Source organism: Thunnus maccoyii, chromosome 18, assembly GCF_910596095.1.
Source record: "Thunnus maccoyii chromosome 18, fThuMac1.1, whole genome shotgun sequence".
NCBI classification, from domain to species: domain Eukaryota; kingdom Metazoa; phylum Chordata; class Actinopteri; order Scombriformes; family Scombridae; genus Thunnus; species Thunnus maccoyii.
In genome coordinates this window covers 16,735,440-16,754,780 of record NC_056550.1, presented here as the reverse complement: position 1 = coordinate 16,754,780, position 19,341 = coordinate 16,735,440, and the positions used below count along the sequence as shown (strand labels likewise).

The 19,341-nt window shown below is 41.7% G+C and overlaps 1 protein-coding gene and 1 long non-coding RNA gene across 10 annotated transcripts in view; one reads left to right on the top strand and one right to left on the bottom strand.

The window, feature by feature from the left end:
• LOC121884855 (BAH and coiled-coil domain-containing protein 1) overlaps positions 1–8,163 on the top strand; it is an 83,443-nt gene extending 75,280 nt beyond the window's left edge. For all 8 annotated transcript variants that reach the window (XM_042393903.1, XM_042393904.1, XM_042393905.1 and 5 more), the window contains 7 exons: positions 420–495; positions 2,866–2,974; positions 3,113–3,229; positions 3,334–3,495; positions 4,226–5,472; positions 5,637–5,873; positions 6,010–8,163. In XM_042393903.1, coding sequence (XP_042249837.1) covers positions 420–495; positions 2,866–2,974; positions 3,113–3,229; positions 3,334–3,495; positions 4,226–5,472; positions 5,637–5,873; positions 6,010–6,219 — 2,158 coding nt within the window. In that variant the 3' untranslated portion in view covers positions 6,220–8,163. The remainder of the gene's footprint in view (positions 1–419; positions 496–2,865; positions 2,975–3,112; positions 3,230–3,333; positions 3,496–4,225; positions 5,473–5,636; positions 5,874–6,009) is intronic.
• Positions 1–19,341, bottom strand: part of LOC121884857 — a 61,406-nt gene that overhangs the window by 18,604 nt on the left and 23,461 nt on the right. The gene's annotated exons all lie outside the window — the stretch shown is intronic.

The following is a 19,341-nucleotide window of genomic DNA, read 5'->3' as shown; positions in this document are numbered from 1 at the left end:
CATGACTAGCAGTGCTGGGAAATCTAATTAATGAATAATCACGTTTCCTACCACATATCTTTGTAGACAATAACCTGTCACAAAATAAATCATGCAATGTTTATTCAGGAAGGCATCTTTAAGATAAAAAAAAGGAATTTGAGAGAGATAGAAGTCATCACCAAGGTTAAGGTTAGAATTTTACCCTCTTTTTGGCCCCCCCCTTTTTTTTTTCTTTTTCTTCCTTACATAACAAACCCCACATTGCCTTATACCTGGCTCAGTGTATCAATATGGCTCCTCTAGCTCAGGCAGCAAAGAGATGTTATTACAACAGCAGAGTGGGAGTAGCATGACATGGGAGCCAGGCAAGCGTAATCTAACCAGCTGAAAATAGATTCTGATTTTTTCTCTCTCTCTCTGCTGTACTCTTTTTCTAGCTTTAGCATTGTTATTGATGGTGAAAGAGGAAACCGCCCAAAAATCTATTCATTGGAGCAACTGCTACAGGAAGCTGTAAGTTCACCCCGCTGCACTAAAACACTATTTGCTACAAGAAAAGTCATCATTTGTTTGGTCTTGGTCACTCAACACTTCCATTCCTCTTAAACGTCCTTCAGAACCTCTTTGCATTTCTCCATTGCCTTCCAGCCTTTCTGTGGCTCTGTCAGTCCTTTCGCTTTCTCTCTTTCAACCTCCCTTGACTGTCTCTCAGGGTCTTTGAGGCCATCTAAATCTCTTAAATGAATATGAACAGATGGGAGGCAGGATCTTTGGGATCTTTGTGTGAGTGTCTGTGAATGTCCGTTAAACCCAGCTCTGTGTGTGGGTGGGATAATCCCACTAACACCTGGATCCATTCATGTTTTGGAGTTTCAATGGGAGACGACATGAACTTTACATTCCTACTGCTGCCACAGTAATGGAGTTGTTTAAGGGCTCAGATCGACAAAGACACAAAAGCACATAAAGAGAAGCTAGGTAATGATGACTTGGAGTGTTGCAAAAATGTAGGGTTAGCCAGCTATTATAACATGTCCATCTATTTGACTATAAGATTGTTCAAGTCTTTAGTTGTAGCTAGCTTGGTTAAGATTTTTTTTTTTACCTAGACCACAAGATTGTTAGGATGTGTGATTATCGCCCAGTTTCATGTTAAGATATGATTACAGTTTACCTAAGTCATCCATGTAATGAGACATAATTATATACTGTAGAAACCACAGCACATTCCTGGCTGGTATTCATTTGCATTTAGGTAACCTATGCTTCCTGGTGTGCTTTGCATCCAGAATAGAGTGTTTACTGCAGCAGGTGACCTTTGTCCCATTTTCTGAGAGGATGTTGGTCTATGTACTAATAACAACTGGGTCACCCAAAGCAAAGCAGCCATATCCACATATTCTCCTATTGTGGAAACCAGTCTCCACTATTGCCAAACAGGGCACAAGACATTGTATCTGTACACAAAGGAGTGTCCAAAGATGATGACCCTGAAAGAGTAGAGCAGAGTTTAACTGGCATGATTGTGCCTTGGATTACTTACTTTTGCTGTCACTCCAATGCATCACAACTATACAGGAACCTCATGCAAAATGGTTTTGGTATGATTTTGAATGATAAAGTAGTTATTTATAAAATGTGATATGGAAATCATCCCAACTCTATACAAATTGTATACTAGACATGACTGAATTTCCTGTTGGTTATGTTGAAGTGCAGAATGTATGAAAGTGAGCTATGTGCTACTTTTTGAATAACTTTACTGGCATACATTTTCACTTAAAGTCATGAGGGATCATTTGTCATAATCATTTGTTTGTGTTTTCGGTTAAAAAAACAGGTTAATATAGTCAGTAAATAGTGTGATGAAATTTGAAAAGTGACACCTACATTTCTTCCACCTCAGGAAACGTAGTCAAAATAAACACATTCATACATCATGGGTGAATAGGATTCAATTAACTTCAAGTATTTTTGTATGAGGTTTTTTGTTTGTCTGTTTAGGCATAAATTCAAGAAAACTCATAAAAGAAGTCCCACATGTCATAGCTTATGTCTCCCTATTGACCAAGAATTACCAGCATTCAACTGACCACAAGATCAGTGTTGATCAGATGCCTGTTTTGCAGTAAATCCTGACGCTCACACATACATTAGTCCATTTACTACGCAACATCTTGTCCCCTCCATCTCTCATCCCTGTAAGCTCACTCATCAATGTTAGTTTTCCCACAAAGCGTCCTCACAATGCCATTTCCCAATTCTCTTGGCTGTTCTACACACTGCACTCCTGGCAACTTTAGTCTTATCTAAACAGTCATAAGATAGCAGCTGGTTCTAATTATGTCATTCTTCCACTTTTGTGTCTTTAAATTCATCCAACAGCCATTAATTTGACTTTGACACCAATACCCCGATTTTCACTGAGCTCCTTCTCACTTTGCACACACACACACACACACACGCTCACACCCACATCCACACCTCATCAGTCAAAGGGTCCCTCGCCATGGCAACAGTAAATGAAAGCAACCTGAAAGAGCCCCCAGTGAGTGGCGGATGCTGGGGCTGCCTGCATTGTTGGAGGGAGGATCTGGCAACCTGCAATCACAAGCTCTCTATTCAGGCCCTCTTTAGTATTACTCAGCAAGTCAGGATTTACTGCATCATGGCTTCCGTTCTTTTCAGCCCTGACTGGCACATTGGCATGAGATAAGTGCCGCTTGGAAACGTGGCACAGTGGCTGCCCATGCACAATGCTCCATTGCTCTCACACTGTTTGTATATGTGTGTGTATGTGTGAGTGTGTATGCATGCATGTCTTTGTGTGTACTTTTGTACAGCCTGTAATGAATCTTAATTATGTTTTGGTCTGACTTCCAGGTCCTGGATGTACGTCCAGAGTCAGAGGCTATGCTCAGTGAAGGAACCAGGGTGTGTGCTTACTGGAGCGAACGCTCACGCTGCTTATACCCGGGCTACGTTCGCAGAGGTGAGACATCAACTTTGTCCATCTTCATTTTCCTGTTCATCCTCTGTATCTTCAACTATATATTTAATTGTATGCCACTTTTTTGCATTTGCTCTTTTTCCTGCACATCTAAGGAAGTGATTTTTTTGTCTCTTGCAGGTGGTTCATCTGATGAGGGGAAGCAAGGAGGAGTGATGGTAGAGTTTGATGATGGAGACAGAGGAAAGATTTCTCTCCCAAACATCCGCCTCCTGCCACCAGGATACCAGATTCACTGTAGGTTTCTACTCTCTGTGTAACTAAGAATTTGCCTTTTCATGTTGTAGTGTATTGTGTACCTGTAACTAAACGCTAATAATCCTCTACTCCTTGTCCTTTAGGTGGGGAGTCACCTCCTGCCCTGCTGGTACCCAGCGGGACCGCAGCCAAGAGATGTTCCAGTCTGGAGCAGGCCCCCATCAGTGACAGACCCTCTGACAGACACAACACTATTAATACTGTAACCAACAATCAACCTCTAACACTTCACAAAAGAAGACCAGGTAAGAATTAACCCCTAATACTCGTATTCACCTAAAATTACCAGAAGGTTTTAATATTTCTTTTTTCCTGTGTAACAGTAGCACATATATTATTTATCTGCTTGTTCCAACAAATCATTTAAGCTACATGAAAAAAGCCATGCTTTTATAGCTGCACTTGAACATAAAATGGAGATATTCCAAATGCCTCATGTCATTTTATGAAAAATATCTAGAAAATTTCAGCTATCTTTGAAAACCATGGGTTCTTCACTAGAATTCAAGATACTTTTCTGTAGATTTGTGCAATGCTCAGCTATACAACCCAACACATTAGCCTGTCAAAGCATCTTATATTTCTAGTATTTAGTTTTTGTTCATATTCTGAGAGGTTCTGAGAGATTTCATTTTATTTCTCTATGGTGACTTTTGTGGCTGTATGATTTTATTTTGGATATATACAGTACATTATATTGAAAGGCATTTCTGATATTGTGTCTACATCATGCATATAAATGGGAGTGGTGAACAAAATTACCATAGAGATGAATCAACACATTTTTGACACGGTGTCAACATAAACTGAACAGTTTTATAACAGGATTTATTGTGGGGCTATTTTATTGAACTGTATTAGATTGCGCAGGTGTACTGATTAAACTGGTCAATATGTATACAAATGAGACACAGCCATGTTTTATCATTTGTGATTTATTGGTAAAATACATGACACATGTTTTCTTCATTCTAGGGAGACCAAAGGGTTCTGGGAAAAAACAAAAGCAGCAGCAGGCTGAGAATGCAAATAAAAATGCTTCACTTTTCCTGGGTTGGCCTTCATTGGCCAACACCAGGAAGAGGACATCCGACAATCTATTTCAACTCAATGGGACACCCAGGAAGGCCTTGAGAGGGAAGGAGGATGACCTATTCCCCTTGCCTCAGATCCAGCCACTGGCCTCAACCCCAGCCAAAGGGCTTTTCAGCAGCAGCTCCTTTGAGGTGGACTCCTTCAGCAGCATTGCAAATGGCTACTCCTCCTTTTGTACTCAGTCCACAGGGCCAGGTCCAGGTTTATCTCTGGGCCCTAGAGGTGGGCTCTATGGCCAGAGGCGCAGGCAAGATGAATTGGTAATGCCAAGGAGCAGGAAGTCTGGACAAGAGTTCCTGGTCAAGTTAGATCATGAAGGAGTGACCTCCCCTAAGACAAAGAACAGCAAGGCTCTGCTGTTGCGAGGTGGATCTTCTGGTGTGAGTGGTATGCCCAGGACAGAGGCTTACTCACATCCAGTTCTGCTGGTTAAAGACAACAAAAAGGGTGGTGCCTCCAGGGTAGAACTACTCCTGAAAGGGACCACACCCCAAAGAAAGCCCTCCCCTTCTCTGCGTCTGGGGGAATATGGAGACCTGGGCTTCAGCTCCCACCGAGAGTGTCACAGCTCCTACTCTGATCTGGATGATGAAGAGGAGGAAGAAGAAGAAGAGAGGAGGAGGGCTTCACTGGCTGCAGCCTCAGGAGGACTAAGGACAGCTGGCCGTTTCCTCTCTCGTCTCTCTGTCTCCTCCTCCTCTTCTGGTTCTTCCAGCTCCTCCTCTTCAGGCTCTCTCTCCAGTTCCAGCTTGTGTTCCTCTGACAATGACTCCTCCTATAGCTCAGAGGATGAGGAAAGTTCTACTCTAATGCTGCAAAGTTGTCTGTCTTCCCACCGGGGACTCCTGCAACCCACTGAACCCTCCACTTCTTCAAGGCCACACCAGCACTCCTTTGTGGCTAAAGCTGTGGCTGTTTCCAATAGCAAAGGAGTCCTCCCTGAACAGGTCTCCAACAGCAAGTCCCTGAAGAGGAAAGAATGCAGCAGCTCCACCTCTAAACCATCTAAGGATTTTGTGAAGAAACCTAGGATGCTCCCTGATGACACTTCATTTATTCCAAGGCCCAAGATGTCTGCATTCCTTGCAGGGCGACAAAGTTGGAGGTGGTCAGGAAACCCTACTCAGGTGAGAATTATACCCATGTCTCTACTGCATGCCATCAATCATGATATCAATTTCTCCTCTTTCATATAATCAGTTTAGGTATCTTAGAATACTAAATAAATAAAGTCAGTAATAATTATTACCATTATCAAAGAAGATTGGTCAAAGTGTCTGGTATTTCACAGAGACGAGGTCTAAAGGGCAAAGCCAGAAAGCTTTTCTACAAGGCCATTGTGCGAGGCAGAGACACAGTGAAAGTGGGAGACTGTGCTGTGTTCCTCTCAGCTGGACGCCCTAACCTCCCATATGTAGGTCGAATCGAGAACTTCTGGGAATCCTGGACCTCCAGCATGGTGGTCAAAGTCAAGTGGTTCTACCACCCTGAAGAGACCAAGCTAGGCAAAAGGCATCGTGATGGCAAGGTGAGCTGTGATGTAGGTTACAATTTTATGGAAATTGTTATTCACCCAGCATACAGAACTTTCAAATGACATTTATTCTTTCTTAGTTGGTTCATAAATATAATGATGCAACTATTGTTGCTTTTTCCTTATCCAGCATGCCCTGTACCAGTCCTGTCATGAGGATGAGAATGATGTCCAGACAATCTCTCATAAGTGTCAGGTGGTGAGCAGGGAGGAGTATGAGTGTCTGACTCGCAATCAGAAGCCGAACAGTACCTCCCCAGACCTCTACTACCTGGCTGGGACGTATGACCCCACCACTGGTCAGTTGGTCACTGCTGAAGGGGTTTCCATCCTGTGCTGAACCTCCATAAAGACACTACTGAAGGATTCCTCTGGAGGAAGGATCATAGTCCAATACTTTACCTACAAGACCCTCCAGCCATGTGAGACGACACGTGTTCCTTGGCTTCAAGGACCAACACCAAAGCAGGGCTGTCTGGGGTTACACACTGGAATCTATTGGTGTCTAACCTTCATGGAAGTGAAGGGGATGTCCATATCTAGTTGATCGTGTCAAGAAGAATGATAGAAGTCTGGGTCTTCCTGGGCATCACAAAATTCAATAACTGGTGTTTTATTGGTCTAACTAATCTCTTTTTAATATATACCATTTGAGTGACAGCTTCATAACTGGTTTTTGAACTCAAGCTCCCAGCTCCTATCATATGTCACCAAAGGAGAGCTGAGAGTGCATTGGACTGTGCAAAGTACCATGAGGCTAAATGGTCTCTGAGGACCAATTATTTAAAAGGTAGCCTTACCTGAGGGAATGAAAAAGAAAGTGAGGCTGGGGGCTCTCCCCAGACCTCATCATTCCAGGGAAGTTGAAAACATGTAAAGGATGTAAAGTTGATGTCTGTAAATATTTTGAATTTTTCCCAATCAAGCCATACACTTCAGTACCTCTCGCCTGTCTTAACTGTTCAGGTGTACATTGTACAGTTGAATTATTGTATTGTTGTCTGTTGTCTATATGTACATAAAAGCTATTTTATATAGGAGTTTATTGTATATATGAGATGTATCCATGTTTGCGATTGATTTATTTTTATATGGGTGTAGAATATGTTTTTTTTTGTTGTTGTTTTTCCTTTGCTTTGGGAAATTAAGATTGAAGATGTTAGTGTTGCACTGCATATGCCCTGCTGAGACAGAGACAGACAGAGCACAGACAAAGACAGAAGGATTTAGTCTATAACAGGAAAAGACTCACTTTCTGAGAGATATGGGGTCATCCTGTTTAAAAATAGGTCAAGTGGCTTTTTGTATAAGTGTTCTGTTACTTCACATTTTTGTTATCCTATCCTTTTTATTTATGTACCTCTCAGTTGGTCATCATCACAAGGCAGATCCCACTGGACTGCAATCACGGGTCAAAAATGATTTAAGATTAATGATATGAGTATACCATTTTGACACAATATTTGTGTGTGATGAGTGTCCTGGCATCACAATAATCATGTCCACACAAATCAATTCAGAACAAAACTGGGTCTTTTAATGAAAATGTGTTAAATGTGCATTGCACTCATGAATGCATAGCACATAATAACCTACAAAATACCAAAGTGTCTTTAATATCTTTATTTCCTCTATTTAAATTTAACATGTCAAGCACCTGTATTGAACTCAAATCAGAAATCACTGGTAACTTATAGAATACTTGTCCTCCACTATGTGCATATATATTGGCTTTGTGACAATGATTTCTTGCACATGTACCTGCAGTTTTGGCTAGTGCAAAAAATATGCAGCAAAAGGCCACCTGGGAGTGTGACTATGAAGTTCAAGGTACTGACAAAGTAAGAGGTTGTGTACTGACAATATGTTGGAATTTGTCTATTTTAGTTTCATCAGCCATCTATGTCTTTTGTACAGTACACGCACATACTCAATGCTAACTGTGAAGGACAATCAGATTCACAAAGCAATGGACATAGAGTAGGTTCACTCAATCTGAAAATTACTTAAGTTTATTTAATTTGTGCCAAGTACATTTTGTCTATTTTTGTCTTGTTTGATATGCAATCCTGAGTATTCTTTGTTCACAAAGGTTTATTTTGTTCGCCAACATTTTATTTATTGTCAGTGTTGCTGTTTGTTCATGCCAAGAGCGCTTTATGAGAATGTGACATTGTTTTTTCTTGGTGTGATGTCGCATTTGCATTTCTTAAATAAAACTGGTCTTGTAGAGGCCATCTAGTGAAAAGAAATAAAGCAACACTGGATTCTTCTCATCCACAAACCTCTGTGAATTAATTGTGTTATTTTGGCTGTGTCTGCTTCAACTTACTTCGCATACCATCTGTCATCAACACATTTATATTAATTTCAGATTTTTGCCCCTACCTCTAGTATAAAATTGTAAAACACATTTTGTGATCAGTTTTAAACACAGAAATAAAAAATCCTGAGAGTAAAAAAAAAGTTATCAGTCGCCAATTATAGAGAGAGGAAGAGAAAGAGAGTGTTTGTGTGTGTGTGATATGAATGTGATGGCGTAAACATTAGAAAGCCACTTCTTACTGTAAGTGACAGAAGGAAACAGGGTGAGACATTTCAGAGGATCCTCTTAGATTCTGAAATAGATGGGTTGAGTAAACCTTTGTAATGTGACTGAGATATTGCCTTTGAAAGACAGAATAAAAATAATTTTGTCTTGTGACTTGTTACCAAAGTGATGCTGTTTTAAGAACAGACTAACGGAGTCCAAGTGAAATGGTACTCCTGCTAAAGTTGAATAAACAGTATAACCAGTAGCACATTAACACAAATGAAGCAACTAGTTAGCAGAACAACTTGAAGGTGTAGTGTGTAGGATTTAGTGGCATCCAGCAGTGAGCTTGCAGATTGCAACTAACCAAAGGAGAACCTACGGTGGCCGTGAAACTCACAAAAAATTGAAAGGTCCTCTCTAGAGCCAGTGTTTGGTTTGTCTGATCTGGGCTACTGTAGAAACATGGCAGTGCAACACGGCACGTTCCGCAGAAGAGGACCCGCTCCCTATGTAGATATAGGCCCCGTTTACACCTGGTATTAACATGCGTCTCAGGTGATCCGATCACAAGTGGACAGCTTTAAGTGCGTCTGTTTACACCTGGCAATAACATGCGTCTCCACATGCGTCCTGAGTGACCACATGTGATCGGATCTCACTTCCCCGCTTTATATGCAAATAAACACGGACATCATTTCCGTTTTCAAGACCAAATTCGTTCGTTATTCGTCCAAAGCTGTGTTCAACTTGTTTGATAACAGGATAAATATTCAGGATATAATATTCCGCGTCGGGAGGGAGAGAGAGAGAGAGATGCAATGATCTCCCCGCAGCTGCATCTCTCCATTCAGAGACACCGTGCGCATTTAAGCATAAGATACAGCAGCATAACTTCATTGATTATTTAAATCTCCGACACGCCGACAGGGTCGGTCAGGATCCAATGTTAATTAATGTTCTGTGTTCTCCTACACATCCAATAGGTCAGCTGTTAGACACACAGTCAAGGTTCATACAGTGAAACTGTTTGGAGTAAAGCAGTGGTCCTCCTGATAAATCCTGAGCTCATTATGTTTAGCAGCACAGCAAAACTAAAAACTGTTGTTATCAATTTGACAGGACAGATGAAACTATCCAGCTACGTTTAGCCTCTGAAATATTTTTTTAGACAGACAAGGGAAAAATTAATGGTTTAATTTCTATTCTAACTGTCGATTTGAAAGGGGAAAACGGTTAGGGGAACGAGAAAAACAGGAAAAAACGGGAGGTGGATTACGTTTTTAATTCACATGGAAAACAAAATAATTTGTTTATCCTGTTATCAAACAAGTTGAACAGCCTTGGACAGAAGGTCCTGTGTCTAATTTGCCGGAAAATAGAGGACGTCAGTTTGGTAGGCGGTCCTTAAATGTGGCCCAGGACTCATTTGCGTTTACACTCCTAAAAGAATGTGGCCACATGCAGCCCAGACCACCTCCGAATGTGGTCTGAGTGATCGGCTGTCAATCCCTCCTCAATGCGTCTTGGGTGCGTTTACACCTGTGTTTAGAGCTGTCCACTTGTGATCGGATCACCCGAGATGAATGTTAATGCCAGGTGTAAACAGGGCCCTAAAGGGCTCAGTCTAAGGTAATGAAAACACAACAATTCTTATTTTCAGGTGATTATACACTAAATAAAACATACTTATGCATATTATATTCCATTTCTGCCAAGTTCGCTCCACTAGATGCCACTAAATTCTGCACACTGCACCTTTAAGTCACATAATCAGCTGAGCCGAGTATCATTTGACAGTACCAATCACCAGGAAGGTGAGTCAATAAGGAGGCTTCATGACAAGCTCACACTCATTTTTTGCACTGACTTTACTGCTACTGGTTCTACTGTTTATTTCTACTGTACCTGTATCACATGGCTTCCTTAACCATACTCATAACTCATAACATATTTAACCGCCCAGCCTCCACCTGTTCTAGTTTATTATTACTAGATGTGGCGATGGCTGTTTTTTCCTTGTTGTGCATTATGTATATCATATCTCATTTATATGTGTGTTGGGCTCTATTCTTCATACCCCTTAGGGAGTTTTATTGTGCTCCCCTTAGAATTTTTAGGCTACTTGTATTCATTGGAAAGCAACATCAAGCACAAAGCCCTTTTTCTGCCAAATTCTTTTATTTGCTGTGATAAATCCTTTGATGTAAGTGTCTCTGGCTGAGCTAAGTTTATGTGAGCTTTGAGTTCCTTAGTAAATAGAGACAGATCTGTCACAGCATCAAATAAAGCCTACTGGGTTTAGCTGCCAAGCTCTGTAAATATGATGTTGACTGATTCAGAGAAAGATGTGAATTTTCATGATTCATGATAAAGTACATAGCCTATTTTCTTTTAAAATGAATTGGTTCTTTGGTGATGTATCTGTGTGGTGGTACAAAAACAAGAGATAGGCCCAAACGCTAACTAAAACAACCATTTTGTCCTACGCCTTTGAACAAGTCTGTCAGCATGTTTCCAAGGTTTGTAAATATGTAATTTATTCATTTGTGCTGCTTTTTTTAACATACAAAGCTGTAGTAAAGGATCAAGATTTTTACAGATGGTGTGTGAATGAATAAATTACAAAAAATGAGATTTTATTCAAATTAAATGTTTGTTTCTGATCAAACTAAAGAGATTTATACAAACACTTTTCACATCTCCTAAATGAAGGATAGATGTAAAGGAGGACGCTCTCTAGTGGAACACAAAGCAAACTGCATCACACAAAAAGACTGAAAACACATTTTTTTAAATGTTTGACTTAAAGACACACAGTAGTATCATGACTTTTCAGTCTAAAATAGTACACAAAATGCCAGCGGCAATATGTACCCCTCTGCATTCAGTGCCTGGAGCAGCAGGTATATTCCTCCGTCCCACCACACCATCCATAACCTACAGCATCTGTCCATTTGCATACATGCTCATCAGCTGTGACAAAGCCAATCTCTGTAACCTGAATCAGTGAAATAACCACTGGCTAGGCCTGAAGGAGGCACAATATGGGTCAGTGACCTTTCTCTGCAGGCCCAGGGGTCTTTTTGTAATGCATGGAGCCCCAGTGCCGCCACCCCTCCCCCTAATGCCCAGACAGGGGCTAATGGGCACATCAGTCATCACCAACAGCGGCGGAGTGCACACAAAACAGGGCTGTTTACTACCACAACCTTTTGTGTTGACTATGGCCACTGCCCCGTGTCCGAGCCATGGCCCTTCCTGCATCAGCAGTATGGGGGTAGGAGGTACACTCTTCACCACTGGAGCTGAGGTTAAGAGTGGCTGTGTGAGGATGTTAAGGTTATTATCCTATTGTACTTAAGATATTTTGACAAATTATAGACTCTGAATCAAGCCAACCAAACATGCTGCATCTGCGGGAAAGATAAAGTCACTAAAATAACCCAATGCACCAAAGTTGTATATTGCTTTCCTCATTTTGACCACATTTTAAAGTCTATCACCTCAATTCTGTTGCTTCTCACTCAACAGACCGCTCTGCCTGCCATAGTTTTCAGTGCCTGTCTGGTTCAGCTCGCTCAGCATCCAGACTGTGTTGCTCAGTGTCAACAGGAGGAATGCTTTCATGCACAAATATCTACACCTCATAAATGTCTCACCCTCTGCTTGACCCTGTCTGGCCTCTGACTGTGAGGGGGTTGAACAGGGGACAGACAGCCTGGTGTGTGTGTGTGTGTGTGTGTGTGTGAGTAGCGGTAGAGTTGAGGTGAGGTCTTCTTGGGTCTTAACAAGGTGCTGGGAGAGGAGAGCAGGACAAACATATCATTCAGATGATGACTCCCTTTTCTTAAACAGCAGTTAAGCCATGATCATTCATTTTTGAGTATATCGATTATGGAGAAGTGACAGCCACTGTAGGACAAACCCAACCATGTTGTATGCAGCGGTAACACAAACATTTAAGCTATTCTTCTATGGAGTGACAAGAAGTGCAGCCTCAGCATGAAAAACAGAGAACGTCTGATGTCTACATTTGGATTTGCAAAAATACTGAAGAGACATATGGCAGTGTAGTTTATATTAAAAGTGTAAAAAGGGAAACTATGGGCAAGTTTGAAAGTCTTTCATTGTATTTGATGGTAAACACTTGTTTTGCTTCGGGATGGATTCAGGACTGAGTCTTTAAGTACAACTTTAAAACAAATTTAAGTGCATGAGACCTCCAAAAGCTGAAAGCGTGTGTATGTTTACAGCATGCATAATGGAGGGCTTTTAGAGGTGCATGCACTGGATGCTGAACCACCTGCTGTTTGCAAATACCTACACTTCCTCACTGGGATATGCTGGACTAATACATACTCCTGTGTTGCATAGACACATATGCCAACACAGTCAACTCACTAACCGTGCTGTGTGTTGCTTGCCATGGCCCAGATCCAGCCATGCCACCCCTAATCCATTTCTCTGTTGCTCATTATTAGTGGCTTGTAAAGATTCTGTATCAGCTCTGCTAAAAGAGCTTTTCACAGTATTACATGGGATTACTGTTGCTCCTCACTACATATGTTGCTCACAAATTTTGATGTAATATTGTCACCCTGTTTACATTGTGCTGACAACATAACAAAGGCATGATTCATTATCAGGGTCTCCTCTCGCTCTCTTTGTTCATGGGTTATATTGTGTCGCATCCTCTTTTATCCAAAAATCATCCCTCCAACACTTTATCATTTGTTTCTTTCTGTTCTGTGATACAGCTTTAACTCATTAACTCTCAGCGAATGAATGACAGAGGAAATGAAAAGAGGAGAGAGGTCCAAAAGGAAGAAATCAGTATGTTTATACAAGTATGCAATTTAAGAATGATGGTGTACTCTGCGGTCATTTCCGAATGACAGTCTAGGTTTAGAGAGAAAGAAGATTTGATAGCTACATTATCTCAACTATCACGGATATGTATCTAGCCTGAACTGCTTATTCATAACATATTTACCCAGCTTGACAGCTATCACTGAATACTGCGTAATCAGGGGTTGGATGCAGTTCGTAAATGGGTCTCTGAATCCGGTAGAACAAATCTTCCCAGCATTACGTTAGTGCACATGACCTAACAGTGGAAAAAAAAAAAAAATCAAAGCGCAGAGTTCAGCAGTCTGCAGAGCTCGTGTGCACAGTCGGAGGGGCCGGTTGTCACTTGTGGCTCCTAAATTGGCCTCAACACCTCCATGAATCTGGGTTCGATCTAACTTGTATATGTCCCTCTTGTCATGTTATAAAAAATGATACTGTGCCAACAGCCACAGTTGTTCTCTCAGTGTCAACAGCACAGGCCCAACGATGGCAGGAAAAGTTACAGCCTGTCATAAAAGGGGTCAGGCGTCTTCTCATTAAGTGCATGACAGCTGGAAATGCTCTATATCTCATAAATAATGAAGAAAGGTCTTTAGCCCTCTTAGGAAGGAGATGTGTGAACCAGCACCAGTACTATCAGCTGTGAGCTCAATTAATCAGTTGCACCAAAAATCAAGTCAAATTAAGCCTTGTGGTTGGTAATTAACCTGTAGGCTTGTATTAAGATTTCATATCTAGGAAACCCAGGAAACTGGGATTGGTCTCCAAGGTAGCAGGTATGATTCTTGTCTCAACTCTTGAAATTATCCGTCCCATCAATCAATAAGAACATACAGGTCAAGTATTGTATGGGAATTTGGGCTGTAGTTGACCATTACTGTTTCGCTATTTCACAATACATCCACCTTTCCTTGCACAACTTGTGTAGTGGTGTTTGTGCATTCCTGTGTTGACAACTCCCCCCCCTCGTCTAGTTCTCTGGGGTGTTTACCCCCTTTCACGGTAGCAGAGAAGCAGCTCCCGCCATCCCATCGCTGTTTACATTGCTCTTCTCCTCTATTTACTCTGTGCTCTAGCGCCCTGGTGCACCGCGCTCCAAACAGCTGTTCCATTATGGAGAGAGCAGGCGCTTCAACCACACAGCTCTGCCACATAGCTCTCTCTGACAGCCCACCATGGTCGCTATCATGATGACTGCCTGGCTTCGCTGGCACGCCTGCCATTGTTGCCATAAAGCTTAGTGGCTTCTGGGCAAAGAGTCAGCAAGGGCAACTGTCAGAGATTGTCTTCAAACTGCAAGACAAATTTTCCAAGCTCAGCTTTTGATTAAGTGTCTCTGTATGGCACGCAGTTCTGTGGTGATTCACAAGCAGCAATCATATTCAAATGATCTAGACTAAACTGGTACAAACATCTTTACAACAAAACCAGGCTTTTATAGTATGTCATTACAAAAACTAGAAATATCGCCTTGCGGTTGTATGCCTCCGCCAACCACTCAAGTTGCAGTTTACATCCATGTTTGTCCAGTCTCATATAATATTAGTAGTGATGACTTTGAAGGGATTTATTAGAATATATTAACTGTATTTTCCTTGTATGTGTTCACATGCTCGGCAAATAAAGCTGATTCAGACGGAACACAAAGTTGTAGCCATGACAGCAGACAATGTTTCAGATATGGATGTTATTGCAAAGAAGCTACAAATTCTAAAATGTGGATGCTTCAAACACATCTTCAACCAGGCAGCACAGAGGACCTATAAAATCACCACAGTTTCAAGGTGGGCATCAAAGATTAGTGTCACCAATTCAGCATTTGACCAAATGTGAAATATGGTCACAATCTTTCCTTCTGTTCCTGAGTTATGGTGTTGAATAACGGCCAGAAAAGTGTTTTTGCAGAACATTATGATGTCACAGTGAAGCTGACCTTTGACCTTTTGGATATAAAATGTCATCACTTCATCATTTTATCCTATTTGACATTTGTGTGAAACTTTGTCATAATTAGCATATGAATTATTGAGTTATGGCCAATAACATGTTTTGTGAGGTCACAGTGACGTTGACCTTTGACAACCAAATTCAATTCAGTTCATCCTTTTGTCCAAGTGGACATTTGAGCCAAGTTTGAAGAAATTCCCTCGTGGCGTTCCTGAGATATTACATACACAAGAATGGGACGGACAGACAGACGGACAACCCGAAAAACATAATGCGTCCGGCCTCGGCTGTCACTGGCACAGAGGCATAAAAAATATTTCGAGTACCCTAGACCACTCCTACGTGACATCTTCCACGATGCCATTATTCCACAGAGCATGGTGATCTTTCTTCTGAAATGTCTCATAATCTGCCTGGCTTGCTGTCAAGTAAAAGGAAGACTATTGTCTAACTGACGATCTTGGGGTCATCCTATACCATGAATCTCCAGTGAATTATTTTTACCCTTCACATGTTCTTTTTCCTGCTGGTGTCGCAGCTGGTGCTGAGTCAGGAGACAGGAAACCTGGGAGAAAGGCCACCAAGCATCCCCAGGCTCCCAGTGGACCACTGCAGGGCCCTGTGGCTACATCGACAGGAGACACTCCATTTATCACAATACAATAGCTACTGTCCCAAGCCAGAGGAATATGTGCTTGTCTGGGTCTATATATGTCCTTCCACGTGTACACAGGTGCTAATATATTGACTGGCATCACTGTGTGTGTTTGTGTGTGTGTGTGTGTCTTTATCTCTTGTTTTTTCCTCTCATGTGCACAGGTGTTTCATAAAGCATGACATCCAGTGCAAATGTCAGCAATACAGTAAGTTACACATTAAAAAAATCTGGTACAATGCAATCTCATCCTTTTAATATTTTCTGACCTGGGATACGACAAAAGGATCATTTCATGCTGCTATTGTAACAGTATATGGTACCAAATCCACAAACAACATTGAGATTTCACACAGGCCAGTATACCACTAATCAAAGGGCTGTCAATATAACTCCCTCTCGCTACATAAACCTTTTATGGTTTTATTTGTATGTTTCTGATTAGATGGTGTGCACAATATATGGCTGAAATAATCACCTCAACCACCTTTACTGCCGTTTCCTCCTATCTGTCTTACTCCCTTGTTGTATTTCTGTGGTGCAACAAATACCTTAGAATTTACGCTGTCGTGGATATTTGGGCGAAAAAGTGACCAAGCAAACAGTAAGGCACTTAGTTTTGGACATCAGAAAGAATAGTAAACTCATGGTTCATTTGGATATCAGGAAGGGTTGATCTATTGTTCTCTCTTATGAAAGCAAAAAATAAGAGAAATTAGAAAAAAAAAAAAGAAAATCTAGTGGTCGAAACAACTGATACACTGTGGCACATTCACCACAGACCTCACAGAAGACACATGCGTGCAGCAGTTTAAGCCTCTGCACACACACGCACAGAGAAGCTCTTTTTCCTATCTAGCCCAGCTCTGTAGTCTGTAGTAGCCTCACCCACGATGAAAATGGATATCAGCGTGTATAAAGGCCCGAGTGGTGAGTGAGCGTATTAAAGAGAGAGACATACAGAGAAAGAGAGACAAAGCATGAACTCATGCATGCATGCCTGTGTGTGTGTATAAAAGTGCCAGTCATAGCAGGATATAAAAGAATTCTGCCCAGCTGCCAGGCCCCCAGCGTTGGTTGCCAGAGCCCTTAAACACATCCATGTCCTTCTCTGGATGGCTCTGCTCTCCTCTCCTCCTCGTTTATATCGAGCACTTTTAAAATATACAGTCTGCTTAGATACGAGGCAGTCATAAGCTCCATGACTGGCACTTGGACATCTTATCAACATGAGTTGAAGCCCCTGGGCAACTAAGCCGAGCTTTGATCAGACATTTTGGAGACATCTCTCATTTTCTTCAAACAAATCCATTGGGGTTGGTGTGCTAAATTCGAAACAAAGCACGAACAGTACCTTATGATGCAAAAAACAGAGGCGCAGCTATATATGTATGGTCTATTCAATAAAGAGGTGAGAAGCTGAAAAACAATCTGCATGTGAGGAAGGACATGTTGAGAAAATGTCAAAGAGAGGTAGGGACAAAAAAAAAGAAGAGAAAAGAAAAGATATACTGTCAGAGAGGGGAGGGAAGAGAACAGCATGCATGGGCTGCGCTATGAGATCAACTGACAAACATCTCTGCAACCTTGGCGGAGGTAAATCAGTATCCATCCCCTGAATGGCCTGTGACAGTTGTTATGTATAGAGACCCAATTTCACCTTATATCTTTTCTTGAATTTTAGCCCTGCTACCTGTCAGTGGGAGAGAAACAGTGAGTGAGTGAATGAAAGACACAGATAGAAAAGTCCTGCTCAGGGCTCGCTGCTGAACAGTAGGGGAGAAAGTGAAGGAAAAAGAGAAAGAGAAAGATGTAGACAAGAAAGAAAATGAAACCTAAATGGACCAATTCAGCTGGCGGAGCCACACAGAGAATTCACCTGAGGGCAGTCTCATGCCCTGTTTGTGTCTCCATGGAGACAGGCCTCCTGAGTGTTTGCTTCTGTACAGGCTGACAGTAGTCCAGCTAGCTAGTCTAGCGATTGATTTCCACACAATTTCCCTGACCAGATCAGTGGAAAAAGCTAGCCTGTGGTCAAGTCCTCTGCTGCAGACTGAACTGATGTGGACTGCAGAGAGCTGCTGTGTTTTTGCATGCTTTTCGGTTAATCGTTGACGTCCAATGAGTATTTTCAGAGGCATTATATTTCACATTTTACATAGTGCATGATGCATTCCTTTACTCGGTTCCAACATATAGCTCCAATCACATCAGATAAAGTATTTTCTCAGCTGCTAACATGCATTTAGCTGGAAATCTCCAGCTTTTAAAATATTAGGGTTTAAAAGACTTCAACCAACTGGGCTAAAGGCTTGATAACATCTTATAGTCTGGTGCCTTGAGATAAATACATCTACAGTACAGGGCTTATCCGTTTTGAGCCCTGAGGCAGTTGTCCTTAATGACAAGGCCTTTCTGTCATCTCTCCACTTCCCTTGCTATCCTGACCATAGGAACCAGATCAGAGGCTCAAGATGGCCTTTATCTGGGGTCTATTGGCCAGTGTCAGCTTACAGGCCCCACTCCGCCGTACACACGGCACATTATGGAAGTTTTAATAGGTGATCAGAGCAGCTGTTGCCGGCACAGCGTTGATTTACTGTGGCTAAGAGAGGGCTTAATGACTATAGAGGCAGACAGCTCTTAACCCTTTGTTGTGTGCTGGATAATGTAATAGGATCAGGTAGCCCCCTGGGAAAGTTGCATGTACGCTCATGCACTAACATAAGCATGCACTAGCACAAATGCTTTTGGAATACAATTACACTGTCTAAAAGCTCCTTAATAAGAGAGTGCCAGCCTCTTACTGTTATACAGTAGACTTAAAACAACATATGGGTATGACTTGAACCACTAGTCATGGTTTGTGACACGCTTGTAAGGTCCATGCATGAACATATAAACAGACACACACACATATACACATCCACATACAGTTGTGTTGCTTGCTGACAGGTGGTGCATGCTCAAGGAAATACAAGCTTACCCAGCACAAACTGTCCCAGCAGGCTTAGCACTTCAACAGAGAGCAATTGGAGTACTTATGCAGAAGCTAGCACTATTCTGACCATGTAACATCTATCTCAAGGGTCAAAGGGCACAAATTAGGTTTACACCTTGAAGACACCAATATCCTCTCTTTTACAGTGTCCAACTGTGGGGGAATTATTTACGTTCCCCGGGTAATTCTCTGGTTATCTTCTATTCTGGGAGCAGTGGGTCGTGATGACGCAACAACAGAAGTTATGGACATGATACATGACACAGCATGAGGTATCAAGGAGGTACATATTAATCATGAATTTGCCTTTGGGGATTTCTCAAGTATGTTTGGGTTATGGGGATCTGGCTTACTTAAATTCTTGATTAGTCTCATAGTGTCTGTGTTCCTCCTAATTCTCCTGTGGTCTTGTCTGGTAGTAGTAGTCAAATTGATTGTTCGTAGAGTCACAAAAGCTGCTATTCAAGCACCT